Here is a 21,639-nt window from a genome sequence, read left to right as displayed (position 1 = left end):
AAATCTGTTCCACTCCCACCCCAGCTACCTCCCTGGAGGTAAGAGAAGGTAACTAGATTTAAAAAATGCTACAGAGGAGGACCACCTGCTTGGGCCCCCTCCTGTCCCTCTCTTGAACAGGAGCTTTCTTTCTCTCCAACAAATATATTCTACTCTTAAAAAAATATATTACAGAGAGCTCAAGTAGGGGGCTGAAAGGACAGCACTTCATACCTCTGCCACAAGGTTGGGCATGAGAACATTTTCAGTGGAGCAGAGAGATGGCAACTGGTTTGGTTTAAAAAGGAGCAAACTGACCTTCAGTGGGAGGAGGTATGAGGAGAAGCCAGAGTGTCACCTTCCCGTCCCACATATTTCTATGCAAAGGGAAGGAAACAGGAGAAGGAGGCAGCTTTGGCGAGAGCAAGACTGCTCTCTGATGGAACCGTAGAACAAGAGGGAAGCAAGCAAGGCCAAGGGGAAATCAGAAAATCAGAGGGCAGTTGAGAGATTCCCAAGGGTGCGGAGCAGGGGCCGAGTGTGGTAGGCCTGGGTAGGAGCAGGGATGTCACCTTCTCAGAGCCAGGGGAGGAGCAAAGCAGGAAGTCAAGACTATGAGGCTTGAGAAAACCCACCTACTTGTAAAGAATTATAGCCAACTGCCCAAGCGGCAGAGGCTTTCTGTCTAGAACATATAAAGAATTATTTAAAATCAGGTCTCCAAATTTCACAGATCCAATCCGAAAATGGACATCTTCTCAGAGGAAGAAATATAAATGACAAATAATATATGAATAAAGTATTCAACATCATTGGTCATTTGAGAAGTGCAAATTAAAACAACATTGTGATTCCATCTCACTCCAGAAACAATGGCTATGATCAAGGAGTCATCCAATAACAAGTGCTGGAGGGGCTGTGGGGGAAAAGGAGCCCTTCGCTGCTGTTGGTCGGAATGCAGGCTGGCACAACCACTATGGAAATCAGTGTGGAGATTCCTCAAAAAGCTAGGATTGTAGGTCTCATTCAACATGCTATTCTCCTCCTGGATAATTTTCTAGAAGAACTGAAAGCATCATACCACAGTGATTCATGTGCACCCATGTTCATAGCAGCACAATTTGTCATGGCTAAATCCTGGAAACAATTCATATGACCTGCAACTGAGGAATCCTAAAAGAATGTGATATTTTACACAATGGTGTATTATTCAGCTATAAAAAGGATAAATTTGAGGCTTTTATCAGTAAGGAAATGGATGCAACTAGAGACCATACTACTAAGTGAAAGAAATCCGACCTATATGTGCAAACATCGCATTGTCTCATTAGCATAAGAACCTGAAAGAGAAAATAAAATCTGGAGGGCACAATAGATACTGTGAAAAAGGAATGAACCTGTTCAAAAGGAAGGAATTACTGAGATGAGAAGGACAGGAGAGGAGGGGGAGAGATACAGCTGTGTATACGAGCAGGATGCTTTGGATAACTGCACTGTGGCTTTCTAATGGTCTGTGGAAAGGAGATGTCAATGCTTAATTTTTTCTCTTCTTTTTTCAATATTTTCCCTTTTGTCTTTTGTATTTCTTATAACTGTCTTTTCTTTTTCTATTTCCTCTTCCAATTTTGCATGCTTGTATGTGGTGATCTGATCAACTAATTTGAAGACAACATTATGCGATAGAACAAGTACTGTCAAATTCGTATTTTTTAGTGAAGTTCTATTATCATTTGTATTTTTCTCTGTTTAATACTATTTTGTGCTATCTTTAAAAAAATCGAAATAAATTAAGTAATTAATTAAGGCTCAATGACCTCAGTTTTTAGGATGGGTAAAGTAAGGCTTGGGCTGAGCCTTAGCCATGGGAATGGGTGAGATGCTTGGGAATCACTGCTGAATGGGCATTGGCTAGGGAGCATATGCGGGACCCCGCTGAGGCAGAAACCCATCCATTGCGGCAACGCCAGTCAGCACAGGTGTGTGCTATGCTGCAGGTGGGCCTGCAAGATTGGGTAGAGAAGCTGAGCAAACAGAGTGTTGGACTGAACCAGTGTGGGGAGCTGGCGCAGTCAGCCCTGGCGGGAGCAGGGAGCCCAGAAGAGGGTGGAGGAGGGGAAATGAGTAACCAGGAGCAGATGAGGCTATGGGTAAGGCAGGGTGCAGGGGTAACAGCCTGGTAGCATTGCAGGATCGGCAGGATGAAGACCTCTGAGGGTCAGAAAAGGGAATTGGTGAAAGCAGGGAAGCTGCAGGATGCGAGGTTCTTCTGAGAAGGCAGCACTGAAAAGCTGAGGTTCCACCTTAAAGAGGCTCCTGGTCCCAGGGGCCAGAGGGGGGCAGGGCAGTGGATGCTTAGTACAAAGTCAAATGGGTACCTTGTGGGCAGGGAAGAGGCAAAAAGCGGGCATTGATGGCAGTTTCCCTACCATTTCATGTTCTGAATAAAAGTGTTCAGTGTCAGAGGGACCCTGTCCATCAGGATACTTCTGCAAACCATGAGAGCTTAGGGTCACGAACCGGAAGGAAGTCAGAAATGACAAGCGGTTCAGGAAAGATGCAGAAAAGGACAGAGTGGGTGCCTGAGATGTCCAGGGACTATACACAGGCTTCTCCAGGGTGGCACGAGCTCTGATTGGACCAAGGAGACGCCTGAAGGCAGGAGGGTAGTAGCAGGGAGTGAGCGTGAGGGGGCTCAGGAGGTCAGAGGAGAGAAACTAGAAACCGAGCATGCTACCTGGCTTGGGGTGGCTGGCCCCTAAGTAGACCTCACTGGTCCCCACTAAATCAGCTTCCATCTGAATTCACATGGGGACAGTGATAGGCATTCACATGGGACGCTGGTTAAATGACACTTTCCTACCACTGACATCATCTTGAAGAAACTTTACATTGGAGAGGTGAAATCAGTGCACTGGGGGAATCAGAGGCCATCTAACATCAAGTCCAAATAAAGCCTCAGTGGCATCTCAGAGAGGAACTAGTAAGGAACTATCAAGCAAGATGCAGGAGAGGCTCGACCCGTAGCCTATTGGTGTCTTCTTGTTTTGCTGTTAGTGACCACAAACCTTTAGAGCTTCTCAAAATGTAGAGAGCGCGCTGCGGCACGCATGCCACAGGCTTGCCTGCAGTGACTTAAATGAACCACATGAACTGCTTAGTAGTCAAAGCAATCCATGAAGTAGAAGATGATTTTTTTCCAAATAATTTTATCCTAGATTCAGGATATTGTATAGATGGACAGATGCAACAAACAGCGTTGAAATACCTTAGCTGTGCCGACATCTACACATACATATTTAAACTGTGAAACAACTCCCTCTTGGAGCATTCGGCGCCCTGAAGAGTAAAGGGCCTATAGAAAGTGTGTCCTGAGTAGGGGACCTGGAATTATTTGCCAGGGAAGGGCTGTGTCCCCCCTGGAGGCACAAAGATGGGCAGAAGCCACCTGGCTGACACAGGTCAGCATGTGAACCTACCTCCTCTGATGACTTTAGAAATGCCACGTACGTTTGCAGGACTTGTGACCTGGAACTGATGCTTTGGCTGAGTATGCTTAATTCTTCCTCTAGCCATTTAGTTTTAAGGGGAAGTGGTGCCACGTCATCAGGGTCAAATTCATTTTTCTCTGTCATGATTTTTGCAGCCGCCTCTAATGCATGTGATGTCTCCTAGGAAGGAAAGCGGAAGAGGTCAGAAGCCGACGGGGCCACTGTGAACATTTACGTTTCATCACCCTTCTGCACCACCCTTTATTACAATAATTAATTGAACTTGTACTGTGGACTTCCTCTGTAAAAGAAAGGCGCAGCTTTCTAAATTCCCAAAAAGAAAAAGAAAAAAGACATAAGCGCCCGCCAAATAGCTCAGTGGATTAAAGTGCCTGCAAGCAGGCCCAGGGGCTGGGGGATCCCAGGGCCTGCCCCCCGGGGTGTGCTGAGAGGGCAATTGAGACTGGGCATGGTGGGAATCGTCTATAATCCCAGAATTTGGGAGGCTATAAACAGGCAGATCACTACGAGTCCAATCTAGTAGTGAGACCCTGAACACCCTGTAGGCCCTTCCCTAAAATACAAAAAATAAAAAATAAATTAAATTAAAAATCCTCTCAAATCCCTGCTTGGCTCTATCAGCTATATACCTTCTTTAGTACATTTTATTTTCTGTGTCACAAACAGAAGAACAGTTGGTCTAAGAATTTCCAAAACAAAAATGGCAAGAATATTTTAAATACTCCTGTGTGAAAATTGTTGTAAGAAATGTAACAATAGGTGAAGCAAGTTCTGAAACTAAACTTGTCATACAAGAGGACAGCAAATTTATAAAACGTATTCATTTTTAGGTTATTTAAATCAAATATCAATCATGCAATCTTATTTAAATCTTTTTTTGAAAGAACCTAAACATGGGTAGGAACTTTATACCTTAAACCTATGCAATCCAAAGAATCAGCCAATTTTGCCTGCCTAGGGATGTTCCCGTGTTGTCCTGTGTACTTTCCGCCCTACAGACTCCAATTCCTGATGAAATGGATGAGTTGGTATTGTAGGAATCACACCATTTCTGTTAATGATGGATTGGACGTGTGTGGATGGTGGCTCCTTCAGCTTGCAGTGGAGCAGGAAAGCTCCTAGAGCCTAGTGGCCAACACAGGTCACAGTCTGACGCATTATTTATGTGTTTTGATACTGGTATTTACAGAACATAATGTGTTGCCAATCATATAAAATATGACACACACAATTATGCGTAATATGTAATAGTTGATAGTGATAATAAATGACTATATTATTGGCTTGTGTTTACTATATTTCTTGGCATTTTAGAGCGCATTCATCTACTTAGTGGTAAACTGTGTGCCTGATTTTGCTGGCAGAAGACACACATGTCTCACATAGACTGCATTTCTTGGTTGCATCAAAAGTTCGTACTGATCAGTCAGTTTTCCCAGCTAGGTTTGCACAAGGACAGGCTGTGATGCTCCTACTGTGACAAAACGGTCTAATGACACATTTCTCAGAATGTGTCCCCATAACTGAGTGACATAAGAGTGCATAATTGCCATGGAAAGAAGCATGTAAAATTTCATGTGGGAATAAGCTAGAAATCAAGCAGAAATGAAAGGGAAGTTTCACTCTCATTGGAGAAGGAGGGATTGCTTTCCTACTTGTCTTTAATATGCTTCCCAAGTCCTCTGCTGAATGAAACTAATTGTAATTTACAAGCCCCGCTTCCTGGTTGCATTTGGAGAAGAGGAGTCGAGTGGGAGGGGGATTTCTTTCCTCTCAATTGCCTCCCTGATTCTAAAATTTCTAAAAACAAAACAAAACAGAAAACTGTATCTCTGTGCAACATTTATTTACCCTTTTCTTTTTTTCCATAATTTTACTGAGAAACAAATAGCAACGAGACAGTTTCAAATCAAATTGGTAGGACAGTTTCGTATTTACCTTTTTCAATAATGCACAAAAAGTACCCCATTTTAAAAACAAATGGTATGCCCCGATTTCTAGGGGGATGTCACTTCTGAAAGGGGCGCCCCGTGCACCAGGGCGAACACTGACTTGCCACTAAGCCCTGAAGTGGCAGGCAGCGACTTTGGCACGAGTTTCTCGAGTAGGAATCTCTGAATCCATGTCCCACAGGGAAAAAGATAGGAGGGTGATGGAGAGAGAGGGTTCCGGGTGAGGAGGGGCCGTGAATGTCTCTGAAGACTGAGTATGTGAGTAAGGTCAGGTCTTGCAACAGTGTGTTGCTTCTGGTAGTTTTCTTTTGTCACTTTGCACACAATCCCAAGTAATCTTAGAGAAGGGCCCTCCCTGCCTGAATTGCTACCTCCTTTCAGGCAAGGAAAAGGACCAAATGAGTGCTTAGCACCAGGCCATCCTCCTGACTTTCAATGAGCTTACATGTCCCTAAAAATACAAATAACTTAGCCACACACAACAGTATGAATTTTTAAGTCATTGTTTGCTACATACTAATAGAGAACTGAAACCCTCAAGAAAACTAGAGTTAAGTTTTATAGTTGTGGAATATTTTAAAAGATCATATTTACATAATCATAACCATCACAGCAATTCATATTTTATATACCTTGACTTCGATATCTAGTTCCAGATATTTATGCAGAATCTTCTCTGATTCAAAAAGGCTAGAGCCAATATCCATTGCCCTGGAAAGTACTGGACTGATTTTCTGAACAGACATTTCCACCTTTAGGAATAAAAAATATATGACAGTTTTAATAATATATATCTGCACATACAGATATATATAGGTGAGGACAATAAATGTTGATTGGTGTTTTCCCAGTGTGTACAAAAATATATCAGTTTTAATTTGCAAATAGTCTAAAATATTTCAGAATTTCACACTTGAATAATGCTTTTCTTCATGCAAGATAATACTAGTGACTCCTCAACAGCACCGAAATACAAGCAATCACCCACATAATGTAAATTACCTACAAAGGATGATAATACATTTGCTGACACATCAACAACGATGTATTAATCTGTACGTTGAATTGGATACATTCATAGGCACATTTTAGAGTAGCGATCCCAAGCACAGGTACTGGCTCACATGAGCTGCTGTATTTAGGACTCAGGGCTTCTGGGAAAGCACTAAGCTCTGTGTATGCAATTTGATGCGTCAGCTCGGGGATTTGTGATTTGATCTGCAGTATCTGTGAATCAATAGATAAAGCGACACTTGAAAGGTTCTGCTCCATCCACGTTACTTCTTTCATTCCTTTGCTCTACCCAGAGTCCACGTTCGCTGAAGCCAAACAGGCTACAAGTTGGTAGGAAAACACGTAGCAATGGCTGCTTGTGTCCCCACTGAATTTTCCTCCACCAGCAAAGTAGCTCAAGCTCTCGAGAACGTGGTACCAGCACGTCTCTGTATTCAGAATCTTCCTGGACCCAGCACCAGGAAAAGGCTCAAAAGCTCAAGTTTCTGGGTCATTATCAGATAAGGAGGTGATGTAAACACAGGCACTGGATGGAACATCCTCCCCTGCCAAGCCTACTGATTGTACGCACGCAGATACTGCAGATGGCCATGGTAGCTGGTGAAGACCCCGTTGAAAATTTGAGCTGGCCTTTGTCATGTCAGTGCATTGGGACATTACTAGCTTCTGCTATTTATCCAACCCACTTGTAAGTATTTTTGTTTTTTGTCAAAGTTTAACTCCCTGTCTTTACTGCTCTTTGAAAATAGGAGAAAAGAGGGTCAGCCAAATAGCTCAGCGAATTAAAGTGGCTGCAAGAGGCCCAGGGACCAGGGGTTCGATCCCCGGGCCTGCTGTGCCGGCCCCACCCCTGGGGCACACTGATACGGCAGTTGAGACTGGGCATGGTGGTGCGTGCCTGTAATCCCAGCTCTTAGGAGGCTGTAAACAGGCGGATCACTGCGAGTCCGATCTAGTAGTGAGACCCTGTAGACCCTTCCCTAACATACAAAAAAAGAAAAGAAAAAGAAAGAAAAATAGGAGAAAAGATGTTTCTACAATCACTGTTGGTTGTCTCCTCCCTGCCAGAGACCAGTGTGTTTATTCATCCAAGAGGATTTGCCCTTGTATGCTTTCATGCAGAATGAATAAACCTCTTGTGCTGGTCTGGTTCTATAAGATAATAACAGGTTATTTCTGGAAAAACCCCAAAACCATAACTTTTGGTATCCATCTGCCCATAATCCCAGAGTTCCATGGTTCCAGGTTAATGGAAACTTATCCTGTGGGACCATGCCCAGAAGAGTGCAAATCCAGCACCCATCCTAGTGAGTATGTGGTCTGGGAAACAGAGCTGTGAAGGCAAGGGCTCCCTTTGTATTTGTGTGTTCAGTGCGGTGGCCGACTAGATTAGATGCTTATTTTGGGGTCAGGAATGCTTAAGGAACAGTGGTGAATTCCGGCCGCTTTGTCCAAGCGTAGGTTCTGACGTGGGACACAGAAACCTTAGACATGGGCCCCCTCCTTCCACCACACTCACAACCTGCAGTCAGTCTGAATACCATCGATGATCACGACTGAGCGTTCACGTTTCTTTTTGTGACGCTACCTTCTCGAGGTAACCCTCCACCAAGGCTGAGATTTGCTGGTTCTTGGCAGCTAACTCCTCACGCGCTGAGCACTGCCTGGTGAGGTGATCCATGCGTCTCTGCACACAAGCCATCATCTTCCGGACGCCGCCCACCTGAGAGCTGCAGGGAACAACCTCCGTCAGTTCACTCACGCCTGCCGGAGAAGCCCGGGAACAGGGAACACTGGAGAAAGGATCGGATTTTCAAGGCAGTTATGAATGAATAAAAGTTATCCAATTATCAGCTTTAGGATCATAGGAGTTAAGAGTTATCATTCTGGTATAACAGAAGACAAAACCAAGTTACGTTCCTTTGTTTCCACTCTGTCAATCCTAAGGGAACAGACGAGCTAGAAGCTTTTTGCAACAGGTCTAATATTCTTTCTAAAGGTTTGCTTTTCATGTTTCTCTGACACACTTTGAGACCCGTATGGTAAAAAGCACAGGATGTTTGCCAAGAGTTTTCCTGAGGGTATTATGTAAAAGCTCCATTTATCTAAAGATGCTCTTTGAGTAGAAATGTGAATCAGCCAATTAACAAAGCATTTTCTAAGCCAATAGGGTAAAATATTTATATAACACGATCCTTGTTCTTCATGATTATAGATGCTTAGGGCTGTATTCATTAGGTTAAAACCAAGTTATCACCAACAATTAATTATCAGATATAGTTGCTCATAAAAATAAAATCAAGACTCACGTTATCATTTGTTTTATAAGTGCTGTCCTCAGGAGACAAAGAACATGAGCAGAGAGCTCATAAAATGAAAATAGCTTTACAATCTGAATGAGCCTTGAATTGGACCCTGGTTGCTCTAATCTGAAGATATCTTAACAGTCTTCTAGTTCAAAGTGAAGACACTCAAAGTGGAAGACAACAAAAGGATATTGTTGATGGAATGAATGCTTTTAATTATTAACCTATTCTTTTTAAATTAAGTTTAGTGATATAGTCTACATAATGCATCATGATCATATTTATCACAGGAAATTTGTACCTGTACATAATATATATTCTTTTTCCTCCAACTCCCTCTCCTCCCTTCCACCCCTGTTCCCCTCCTTATTTACAAAAGCTTTGTATCCACTTCTTCCATCTGTTCTTTTTCTTTGCCCTCCTTTCCTTCCCCTTCCCCCCTTGTTCCCCTTTCTATGTGAACATGTAGATGCTGAAATATTTAATCTCCCATCAGTCATTTCCTTCAGATACTAATAAAGATTAACATGACAACTCTTAAATTTAATTACTCAGAGTTCATTTTAAAGATCTTGGAACAAGGCACAGATTTCAGGAATTTTAGCTCAAAAAATTAATTTATGACTCTGTCAAAATGACTTTAATTAGTCATGAAATGAGGGCAAAATCCCAAATGTCTGAGAGGTGAAGTCCCCTCTCCTGAATGACAATGAAGTGTCTACAGAGGCAAGCCCCCTTCGTATGTCCTGTGGGTACTGTGGGGGCCCAGACAAGTGAAGCAGAGGGAAAACAGGAGGTCAGCAAGACAAATCTTCTTCTTGACATTAGACTTACAACAAGTAGTTTTTCACTTTAATTCTCAGAGATAGTGAAGAATATAATGAGGAATCAAGAAATTTTACAAATAATTTCTAATCCTCAAGTTTTATAAAAGCAGTATGTTGCTAATATGAATCATATTTTGACTAGGTTTTAAACCAAAAGATTGCATGCTAAAAATACATTTTATTTTTTTTATTATTTTTTGACAACTCATACAGAATTTTACTTAACAAAGTAATATGAATTTCACAGTATTTGTTGTAATACATGGTATTGTCTGACAACCAGCTATTCATATTACCAGATATTGGAAGAAGAAAAAACTGGAGCAATGTATAAGAAATTAAGAAAAGAAAAAGTACAAACAATTGGAAAAAAGGAGACGAAGCTAATTAGAGCATTGACTGCTTCTTTCTATTTCTATTTTTTTCCTTTTAAAAATTTATTTATTTATTTATTTATTTATTTATTTATTTTTTGTCCTGTCAGAGGTGAATATTCTATTGGCATCTAAATACTATAAGTGTTTGAATTCAACTAAACATCTAATACTGTCTAGCAGTCTATAATATTAATGGGTTATCCTCAGAAGTTATTGACTTGAGCCTTTTATAGCTCATCATATTAATATGGATTTACTGTATATACCTCATTTTTATACTTTTCTACTGGATGGTTAAGACCAAGATATAGCAAGACCTATACACCCAGAATTGTAACTTTTGTATCTGATAAGGTCAGCCAAGTACTCCCAGGATTTATTCTATTGCCCTGTACCACCTTTTGTACATTCTTTTGTCAGTGTCTGACCTGAGGATGAGTCACGGCCATTGCTTGACCAATTTGCTCTCTGTAAAAACACATTTTAAGGCCCAGTGGTCCTACATACTATGGGTTCCAAGTTTCTATGACATGTGGAAATCTGGACTAAGAAAGATAAAGTGAATAAAAGACACTGAGGAAAGAAGGTACAGAGAGAGGGCAAAGCTTGTGTGAGGAAATTGGCAACTATGTGAAAAAGAAAGATGGTTGGAGATGGTGGGAAAATGACTGATACAAATTCAGGAAGGTAGAGTTTGAAAAGTCACAACGGCCAAGAAGTCGCATGTTCACTCCACCTCTGTGTTGCCTCTGCCTCACCCCCAAAGTACCCTTTGTCCATGTAGTCAAGGTGATTTTACCAACCACACATGGGGGTGCGGGTGGAGATGGGGGAGCCCAAGCAGGTAGCTGGGAGCCCCTCCCCCGATTTTGAGTAGACTCCTCCACTCCTCATGGCCTGGTGCAGTCAAGCCTCCATGTTCCTATCCAAGTCGCTCTTTTTACTCTTTAGCATGCTCTACAGAAAGTGGTTGTCGTTCAGCTCTGGAGCTTTTCTATCAGTCCTAGTTACTGTGTTTCTGGCCCCAGGGCTCAGACTACTCTGTGACTAGCCTAAAGCTGCTTAGTGTCCACACTCCCTCCCAAGTTTTCCACCCCGATCCTGATTTTGTAGAATTGCTGTACAGTACTCTAACTCAATGCTTACTGATCCCAGCCACCTCCTTGGCCATTCAAATCCAAAATGAGCTCTTCAGTCCCTACAATGATGTCAACTAAGTGTGTAGCACCAGGGCAACTAAGGCTTATAGATTGTGCTTCTTCTAGCTTTGTATATAATCTTAACAGCGTTTAATGTTGCTGTCTCTTATGTTGCTTTATTTCAGGGTTCTCTTTTATGTTTGTTTTGAGACAAGGTCTCCTTATATGGTCCAGGCTGGCCTGAAGCTCTCCCCTCTTCCTGCCCCAGCACCCCGCTTCTATCACTTCATGAAGAGCACTGCATGCATCATTTAGTAGAATGCTTAAGATAACTTTCAGAAGTTAACTTAACATTTTGGTTCCAATTTTTTAACTCCAATTTTTAACTAATGTAACTGAAGATCCAGAGTAAAATAATTTGCTGCAGAGATATGTGATGGGACGTAAGAAAGGCCTGATTTAAAGTCAGGTCTCTATAATGCCCAAATGTATGTACTTGTTATAGTTAGTAATTTTTTATTTAATGAAATTTTAAAATCTGAATTTTAGGGCCAGCCAAATAGCTCAGCAGATTAAAGCGCCTGCTTAGGCAGATGCAGGGGCTGGGAGTTCAATCCCCGGGCCTGCTGTGCCAGCCCCGCCCCCAGGGTGCACTGAGACCGTGATTGAGACTGGGCATGGTGGCACCCACTTGTAATCCCAGCTCTTGGGAGGCTGTAAGCAGGAGAATCAATATGAGTCTGATCTGCACAGTGAGACCCTGTCCCTCCTGTACACCCTGTCCCAAATACAAAAAATAAATAAATCTTCATTTTAGAACATTTAAGGAAATACAGATTAGTTTTCACTGTAAGATGCGATCACTACAACTAATAATAAATGAGTCATTACCTAGATTTAGCTCTCGTGATTGTGCTGCTATAGATGTGGGTGCATTTACAGCACTGTGATATGGTGACTTTACTCTTTTAGGGAGCCATGTACAGGGCGAACAGCCGGGCTGAGTGCAACTTCTATCTTCAGTGCTTTGCAGAGTCACTACACTCATTTCAGCAGTAGTAGCTCCCATCCCCACCAACAATGTAGATGGGCTTGGGCTCCGCTCTTCATCTGTAGCCTCACGAACATTTGTTATTATTTGATTGCTTGATGGTAGCCATTCGTTCTTTCTTCTCTCTCTTTTCTTTTAATGTATTGAGTACAGGGTCTCACTATGCAGCTCAGACTCATACTCATCCTCCTGTTTTCAGCCTCCCCAGCACTGGGATTGCAGGTGCATGCCACAGTGCTGGTTCTCAGTGGCCGGCCTAGTTTGCCCAGGGGGTGGGACCAGTGGCTAGCCATTTTTTTCTAGAGTGAAATGCAAACACAATATTGTTTTAATTTACATTTTTCTCCAGGCTAGTGATGTTGAGCTTGTTTTTCATGTGTTTCTTGGCCATTTGTACTTCTTCTGAGAAGTGGCTATTCTTTTCAGTGGCCCATTTTGATTGAGTGTTTCATTTATTAGAACTTAGTTTTTTGAGTTATTTATGCATTCCAGATATTTGTCCTCTGCCTGAAGGATCATCGGCAATGTGTTTCCATTCTGTTGGTTGTTTCTTGACTTTTGTGGTCGTTTCCTTTGTGTACAGAAGCTTTTAGTTTGATCTGATCCCATTTACTGATTCTTGACGTTATTTCTTGTGCACCTGCGGTTCGGTTTAGAAAGTCCTGGACTAAGCCATTAAGAGTTTTCTCTATTGTATCTTCCAACAGATTAAGTATTTGTTTTAATATTTATATCTTTTATCCACATCTATTTTAGTTTCATAAATGGTGAGAGGTGTGGACCTGTCTTCAATCTTCTGCATGTGGATAGCTAGCTTCCCCAGCACCATGTCCTAAGGACATTACCTTTCCTCCAGCGTGCATCTGTGGCCCCTCTGTGAAATGCCAGACAGCTGAAGGTGCCACGGGTCATTTCTGGATCTTCTATCCTGTTCCACTGATCACGTCTGTTTTGGGGCCAGTGCTATGTTGATTTTATCAGTACAACTCTGCAATATATCCAAAGTCTGGGCCGGTGGTGCCTTCGGCTCTGCTCTTCATGCAGGGTTTCTTTCACTACTCTGAGTCTCTTCTGATTCATTCCACATAAATTTTAGGATAGTTTTCTCTAAACCTGTGGAAAAAACTATTGATAATTTGCTTGGGAGTTCATCAGACGTGTGTGTGTGTGTGTATTGGAAGAATGGCCATTTTGATAATTTCAGTTGTCTGGCCAGGAGCACGAGATACCTATTTTCTGATGCCCTGTTCAGTTTCCTTTTTGAGAGTGCCATGGTTTTCACTGTAGAGGTTTTTCTCTTCCTTTCTTAGGTTAATTTTTTCTTTTTTGTATTTAGTATAGGGTCCACAGGGTCTACAAGGTCTCACTGCACAGACTGGACTCATAGTGATCCTCCTGTTTTCAGCCTCCCAAGTGCTGGGATTACAGGCACGCGCCACCAAGCCTAGTCCCCAATCGCTATCTCAGCGTGCCCCGGAGGCAGCGCCAGCACGGCATGCCAGGGAGACTAATTGTTGAGTATTTAATTTTTCTTGATGCTGTTATGAATGCTATTCTTTTTCTGCTTTCTTCCTTGGTCTGTTCATTATTGATGTACAAAAACATTCCTCATCTGTGTGTGTGTTGATTTCATATCCTACTACCTTGCCAAAATTACTTATTAGCTCTAGGAATTTTGTGATAGAAATTTTGGATCTCGTATGCAAAAGATCAGTTTCCCCGTGAGTAAGGACAATTTGACTGTCTCCTTTCCCTTAGGTGTCCCTTTTATTTCATTCTCTTGTCTGATTGCTCTGGTCAAAGATTCACGTACTCTATTGAACAGAAGTGGTGATAGACACCCCTGGTCTTGCCCCTGATTTTAGAGGAAGACCTTTCAGCTTTTCCCCATTAATATGATATTGGCTACAGGTTTGTTATAGATGGCTCTTATCAGACTGAGATAAGTTTCTTCTGTATCTATTTTCTTTATGGTTTTTATCAGAAGCTGATGTTGGATTTTGTCAAAGGCATTTTCTGAATCTGTTGAGAAGGTCATGTGATTTCAGTCCCTGCTGCTGCTGAGGCAGTACATTCCACCTGCTGCTTTGTGTATGTCACCCCACCCTGGCACCCCTGCAATAGAGCCTATTTATTTGATCATGATATGTGATCTTTCTGACATTCTCTTTGCCGACATCTTCTTGAGGATCTATGTTCATTAAAGAGATTGACTTGTAGTTTTCTTTTTCATCTGAGTCCTTCTCTCGGTTTGGAATCAATACTAGCTTCCAGGCAGGAATGTGGAAGGCCTCCTCCTCCTCTTTTGATTTCATTACAGAGCTCAGGGAGGTCCGGCGCTAGGTCTTCCCTGAAGTTCTTACACAAGTCAGGAATGAATCTATCAGATCCTAGGCTTTCCTCAGTGGTTGATAGAGTTTTTAAAACTACTGCCTGGATTTCATTGCCTGTTATTGGATTATTTGGGCTATTTTCTTGATTCCATTTTGGTGATTCACATATAGTGAAAAATCCGGTTTTTTCTGGATCTTCCAATTTCTTGGAGTAAAGGTTTGTGAAGTAGTTACTAGTAATCTGGCTTTCAGCAATGTCACCTGTAGCTTTGCCTCTTTGGTTCCTAATTGCCTGCCTGCAGGTCTTCACTTTCCCTGACTGCTTTTGGAACTGGCCGGCTTGTCCTCCCGCTAAGGCCAAGTCTGCCTGTAGTTTCCAAAATGACCACTAGAGGGAGACAGTCCCGCATTAAACCACAGAAAGCAGCCGGACAACCAAATCAAGCCTCCAGTAAAAAAAAAAAAAAAAAAAAAAAAAAAATACTACATTTAGCAACCCACATTTTTCATTTAGGTGAATCACAACTAACCAAACAGCATCCTTCTCTTTCTACTTTTATTTTACAATTACTTAGTATAATCTCTCGTTTTGCGTTGGTTTGTTTCTCATCATGCACTACATTGTCCATTCTGTAAGAGACAGGCATAGAAGCCCAATTTTTTTTTTCAATCTGTTTTTACATCCCTTATAGCCTGAGCACACACCCTTGTAAGCATCGGAGATTAATGCACATTTTAAAATTAAGTACTGGCTGTGGAGATAGTTCAGCTAAGTACCTGCCTGGCAAGCGCAAGGACCCGGGTTGGATTCCTAGTATCACACGCTGCGCCGGCCCCGTGCTGAGCCAGCCCCTAAAACAAGGCATGGTGGCGCACACGTGTAATCCCAGTGCTGGGGAGGCTGAGACAGGTGAATCGCTATGAATCTGAGCTGCATTGCGAAATCCTGCATCAAATTATATATATTAAATACAGCCAGACCAATATTTAAGGGAAGAGAAGATACAGATTTAAGTATTGAGACAAATGTATATAATTACCATATTGAAAATGTCACTGGTAACAATGCAGCAGTTGTGACTTTGCACAACTTTGCAACGCTGACTTTCTGCTTTGGGCCGTGAACACTAGTCTTCGGCTCTGCCAGTTCTTTTCGTTGGTTAGCTTTAGCATTTATGGTTGAGTTCAACCAAGTTTCCCATGTATAGTTCTTTTCAAATGATTTGAAGCCACAGGGGACTGGATGGATTGCCCTAATCTGCGCAGTTTTGCCTGGCCAGTCACACTGCCCTATTACCTGAGGCTCAGACTCATGCCTGGGTGCAGGGAGCTCCCAGCCATCCAGCCTGCCCCAGCTCTTCCTGTCCCCTTTCTCCACATACCCAGCTCTGTCACCTCTGTCTTAGGAGGCACTAATCTCTTCTTCCCAATTCCAAATTGCAATCTGTCCATCACACTCATAGCTTCAGGGCTACTCTGGTCTCTCTAGCTTTTCTCAGTGCAGCCCTAATCTCTATATTACAATCAGCGCCGATTCCATCATTTTCAATTAGAAACTTTATATGCTGCATCTGCACACTTATTTTGAGCTTTCTAAAATATTTTAAAACATATATCTCATGCCTATTGGAAATTGCTTCAGTGCCTGAACAGCATATGGTTTGATCAAAGCAAAGATATGGAGACATGAGAGGAGGGTCCAACACACTCCTAGAGGTGCTTCTTTTTTTCTTTTTATGGCTTTCCCAAATGCCTTGCCTCTGGCACACAGCTGCCCTGGGAGATCTGCTCTGGTTGCAGCAGCCTTTGGACACAGACCTCTCAGATGACTCTGCCCTGTAGCCACTCTGGACAGTTCTGTCCCTCCGCTGCCCTCTTCAATTAGGTTGGAAAGGGACTCCTCCCCTACTGTCACGGTTTGTGTCCCGATGCTTCTCTCCCCCCGCCCCCCCCACCCCCACAAGCCTCATGCAGGCTTTTCTGAGAAGGCCGAGTCTATAGCTTGGGACTAATTCATTATTTAGTGCTAGGTTTAGTGGTGAGAGTGCTAGGCCCACCCCAGGGCAGCCGATAGCTGCTGGTGCGATTCATTCGAAGCCCTGGGCTTCTGACACTAAGCAGTACACTTTACAGTTTTGTCATTTCTGTACAAATTGCGATGCTGTACAAAGAACCCTCAGCCTACTGATAACGTCTTGGAAGAATGTATGGGGAATCTCTCCCCTTTAGAAGGCACTGAAGAGGCAGTCAGATGATGGGGACAAGCACACTCAAGCTCAAGAATCAGGGCATATCTGCCCTCAACATGTGGCTAACAACCCTTGCTAGCCAGTGACACTGTGACTCCACAATTGTCTAGCAATTTACATGCACCTGAAAATACTGAATTCCTTCAGTCTCCTGGGAATGAGTCCCAGTGATATAAGATAAAATGATCTTGGTAGATGACCTCCAAATGATATAGAGGAAAAATTCTCTCCTGACCTGAAAGGCACCTGGGATGAGTTCATGTTCTCTAAAACAAATAGAGGTTATTTAGAATCAAATAGAGGTTATGAGCAGAATATATTTATTGGGGGAAAGAAAGCTTCTGTCCATGTGAGGGACAGAAGGGGGTCCCCGAGTGGGTGGTCCCCAGTAAACTATCTCTTCCAGGGACTTTTATGGAGTAAAGCCATGTGGTGAGGTGGGTCTAAGGTGGTGGAGAACATGGGAACTGGCTTAGGTGGGCATGAGACAAAACTATGGTCAACCAATGAGATTACAAGCACCATTGCTCAGGTAAAATTGATTAAATCCAGTACCAAATGGGGAAGTGAGTCATGTAGCAAGCGGGTATGAATATGGGACAGGGTCTCTTCCTGTTGGGGGTAGGGTTAGTGACTCATTTGGGCTCTTTCAAGGTGATTGATACCTATTTAGAATATTAATCCCTGATGCCCATCTCTAAGGATGTAGCTGTGCTTCCTCTTTTGTCATGAGGTGTGGCCCAAATGGGAGTGTCTGTCTCTTCCAAGTTGCAAAGTCACCTTGCCTTCCATCTTGTGTCCTTGAGGGCCTGGCCCTGTCTGACTGCCTGCAATATTTCTATCTAATTCAGCTGCCTACAACACCATTCCTGCACAGCGATATTAGATTAATGAAAGTGAAGTTGTTTGAACGCAAATGTGGTGCCCTGCTGTCATGTTCTCATTGGGAGCGGTGCTGCTTGTGCGTGGCAGACGGAGCCGGAGAAGGGCTAGCACCACGCTCGCTTCCCAGCTCTCACGGTCTGTGCTTTTACGATTTCCATTGGAAACACTGATTGACCTTTGGATTGTCTATGTAAGAACAGATTAGATGGTTTCTGTCAGTAGTGCGAGCATGGGTACATGAGATTACTTCTGATGTTGACTTTGCCTTTTCCAATATCACAGATACTCAGAAATAACAGCCTGTGAAGGATTCTTCGGACATTTCTTAGAAGCCCCATAGTGGGAACATTTTCTTTTTTATTCACTGAGCTAATGGAGGGGAAGCAAGGGGAAAGAAAAAAAATTTTTCTCTCTCTCAAAAAGCAAAGACATATTGACTTTTGGTTCAAGAATAAGCTGTTCTGTTTACTATGGGGAAGCATTTGCTCTATCTCTGCATCTGTTGTGAGATGGGTGGGGGAGGGGAGCGAGTCCCGATGTTAATGTGTTTTAATGATTCTTTCTGGAGAGTGGCAAGTCGCTTTCAACCCTTTCATAAATTACTATTGGCAGCCCATCTGGATTAGGAGCTGAACCAGATGGTAGGCTCTTGACAGCTTATTCTGTCTCATCAGAAGGGATCAGATGACCATATTTTTCTTTTTTGTCTACAGACAAATTATACTTGGAAGACGGAAAAATATCTTGCTTATCTTTAGCTTGCTGTTTCTTTTAACAAGGACCTGAATAGTGTTTTTAAAAAATGTTTATGATTGTGTTTATTTTAGAGGAAACAACTGCTGTTCTCCAGTTTCCCCTTCTCAGAGCCATTTGAACTACAGACGTGAACTCGATATGTTGTTACAACAAATTTTCCTGACTTAAGCTACAGACTTTGATATTCTCCACTAAACAAGTAACACACACATACACACACACACACACACACACACACACACACACACACACACACCCCTTTTATGTGTACCTAAAAATGAATGCAAAACACAAAGCTAAGGAAGTCAGGTTGAAGCCACCATGCTCCTGGACCACCAGCTGTGTGTAGAGTAACTCTGGCCAGAAGTTCTATCCATGTGACAGCTTAGAGGCCAACACTTGTGCCCCTTGGAAACCATAACGAGGCCTCCACCTAAAACCTGGAGGTAGGTGAGATTCAACCTCATTGTCAAAGGAGACTGAAAATTCTATAGTCTGCTGAGACCAGACCCCATGGAATGAGACATGGCAGGATGGTCCAGAGTTGTCCCCAGCCCTCTCCTGGCCTCCTGATTACATTTCTGAGACCTCAAAGTTTCTGTGGGAGATTTGTGTCCCCAGTCACACAAGGCATTGGTTCTTCAACATCACCCAGATGATGAAGATGATTCAGGACGGGAAGCCTATGCATCAGGTGGAAATCGCTGCAAAGCCAGGTAGGAAGAAAACGCAAAGAGCAGAGAACAAATCAAACAAAACAAGGCCAAAGAACAAAAGCCTCTGACTCCAAATTAGAGGACAACCCAGAGTTTCCAAACATATACAGACAAGCAATTCTGAACTACTCAATTATCAAGGAATAAGTCTACCCCAGCTGAGGTGAGAACATACTTCAGCCATACAAAAATGACTTCAAAATAAACACATTTGAAACCATCAGAGGTAAAGAGAAAAACCAAGGCTCATATAAAAGAACAAGAAACTCTGAAAACATCCTATCATTCTGAGACCCCCATCTCAAAAAGACAAAAACCAAAAAAAGCAAAAAATAAATAAAACAAAATAAAACTGAAAAATGTTAGTCAGAAATCCTAGGAATGAAAACAATACTAAAACTTCTTCCTAGGACCGACCAAATAGCTCAGCAGGTTAAAGTGCCTGCAAGCAGGAGCAGGGGCCAAGGGTTCGATCCCCAGGCCTGCCTGCCCCAAGGTGTGCTGAAATGGCAACTGAGACTGGGCATGGTGGTGCACACCTGTAATCCTAGTTCTTGGGAGGCTGTAAACAGGGGGATCACTACAAGTCCAATCTAGTAGTGAGATCCTGAACACCCTGTAGACCCTTCCCTAAAATATAAAAAAAAACACAAAACAAAAAAACCTTCTTACTAACATTAAGGGGTAAAAAAAAAACAATGAATGCACAGATCACTGAGAATGCAGTGAAAAGATCTAGGGGAATGAAAAATGTGAAATATTGGAAGACAAGCTGCAGGCCTCCAACAGTCTTCTAGAGAGAAGAAAATAGGAAAATGGGACTCACAAAAAAGCAATATTAAAAGACTGGCTTTCAGGTTGAAACTGCTGGGAGCCACAGGAAGCTAGGAAATTGATCAAATGTGCGTAGGTGGGACTGGGCCTCAGTGCCTAAAGCAAATAAGCCACCTCACTCCTGAGATAAACATCCTATTTGGCTAATGTCAGCTATTAGTCACTAGGCAAGCTTGTGTCATATGTTGCAAACTTTGCAAAAGTATAAAGGATAGTTTTGTGTTGCGTTGGTCTTGCCCATCAGGCAGACTAGTGACCACCTAGCCCAGCTTTTGTCTTTTTGTCTGTCTTTCTCATTCCTGCTGCCATTTCTCCCCAGGTAGAATCAATTGCAGTGAGACCAACGGATCCCTACATGAAACTACGAGGAACAGCTCTCCACTGACCACCTTGCACATGAACATATCTGCTCACACCTTCTCCTCCTCCCTCTCCCCCTACTGGCTTAAGGCTGAGGGCACACCTCCTCCCTGCCTCCTCCCCAGACTCCACCTGGCCATGCCCTCTGGCCCCGGTTTCCAGTTACTTCCCATTACATTATCACCATCATCAACAAACGCATTCACACTGGTGTCACTTACAGATATTTTGCAAGAATCTGATAGTGTTAGTCCTGAATTTAATAGAAAGTGTGAACTTTTGACACCTTTTGAACCATGAGTTTCAGAAGGATGGGAAAAAAAAAAAAAAAAGGAGCAGTGTTAACAGGCCCAGAGTATAGTTCTGACATTTACTTAATCTCTAGAAAGAACAGCTTAATATGGACATGAAAATATTTGGAAGATGGCTAAGTTAAGAGTCCTAAGAACTCAACTTCGTAATTTCCTAAATTTCAGTATCTGATATTTAGCATAAAAATGTAGCATTAAACTGTTACAAAATCCGTTATTTTTAAGTTCTTTAATATTTGGCAGAGTGCTTAGAAAACGCGACCACAGATGAATCTGTTAGGCAAAGGAAATTTGGGGGGGGTGGCTATTGTTGTACTAGAGGATAAAGGTTACTTTCCTTTGTTTCCTACTGATGATGTGAAAACAATTTGTTTTTACTATGACTATGATGGGAGTTTCCTTTGATATCACGCCAGCATTTTCAACTGCCATTCAGTATGTGAATAACAAGGGAAGTTCAGACTAAAAGAGGTTTCTTGGGTGGCACCAGCTTTCAAGGTAATTCTGGGGTTGGTTGAGATGGTGCCATGGAAGTAAAACAACAAGGGCTGGCCAAATAGCTCAGCAGATTGAAGTGCCTGCAAGCAGGTGCAGGGGCTGGGGGCTCAATTCCCAGGCTTGCGGTGCTGGTCCTGCCCACGGGGCATGCTGAGATGGTAACTGAGACTGGACGTGGTGGCGCACGCCTGTAATCCCAGCTCTTGGGAGGCTGTAAACAGGAGAATCACTACAAGTCTGATCTAAAAACAAAACAAAACAGAACAAAACAAAAAAACAAGTCTGATCTAGTAGTGAGACCCTGAACACCCTGTAGACCCTTCCCCCTACCCTCCAAAAAAAGTAAAGCAACAGAGGAACAACCCAGAACAGCACAGAATGAAAAGGAAAGCCCCGAGATAGATGAGACAAATGGCAGAGGAACTCTAAGGAAGTGCTATGTAGTAATTATTGACTTGGTTTGTCTTGGGTTGAAGACATAGACCCTTCCTTTACCTACACCAACCCAACACGTCTGACAACCATGCATGGCCCCTCCAAGCT

At 42.7% G+C, this 21,639-nt stretch overlaps 1 protein-coding gene across 2 annotated transcripts in view; it reads right to left on the bottom strand.

The window, feature by feature from the left end:
- Ccdc141 (coiled-coil domain containing 141) overlaps nucleotides 1-21,639 on the bottom strand; it is a 236,979-nt gene that overhangs the window by 48,072 nt on the left and 167,268 nt on the right. For both annotated transcript variants that reach the window (XM_004634708.2, XM_023719134.1), the window contains exons 9-11: nucleotides 8,043-8,184; nucleotides 6,073-6,192; nucleotides 3,456-3,647 (exon numbers count right to left, since the gene is read on the bottom strand). In XM_004634708.2, coding sequence (XP_004634765.1) covers nucleotides 3,456-3,647; nucleotides 6,073-6,192; nucleotides 8,043-8,184 — 454 coding nt within the window. The remainder of the gene's footprint in view (nucleotides 1-3,455; nucleotides 3,648-6,072; nucleotides 6,193-8,042; nucleotides 8,185-21,639) is intronic.

The sequence above is a fragment of the Octodon degus genome, unplaced genomic scaffold (assembly GCF_000260255.1).
Source record: "Octodon degus isolate 3935 unplaced genomic scaffold, OctDeg1.0 scaffold00065, whole genome shotgun sequence".
Taxonomy (NCBI): domain Eukaryota; kingdom Metazoa; phylum Chordata; class Mammalia; order Rodentia; family Octodontidae; genus Octodon; species Octodon degus.
The sequence above is the reverse complement of the archived record's forward strand: the minus strand, read 5'-3'. Positions and strand labels throughout refer to the sequence as shown.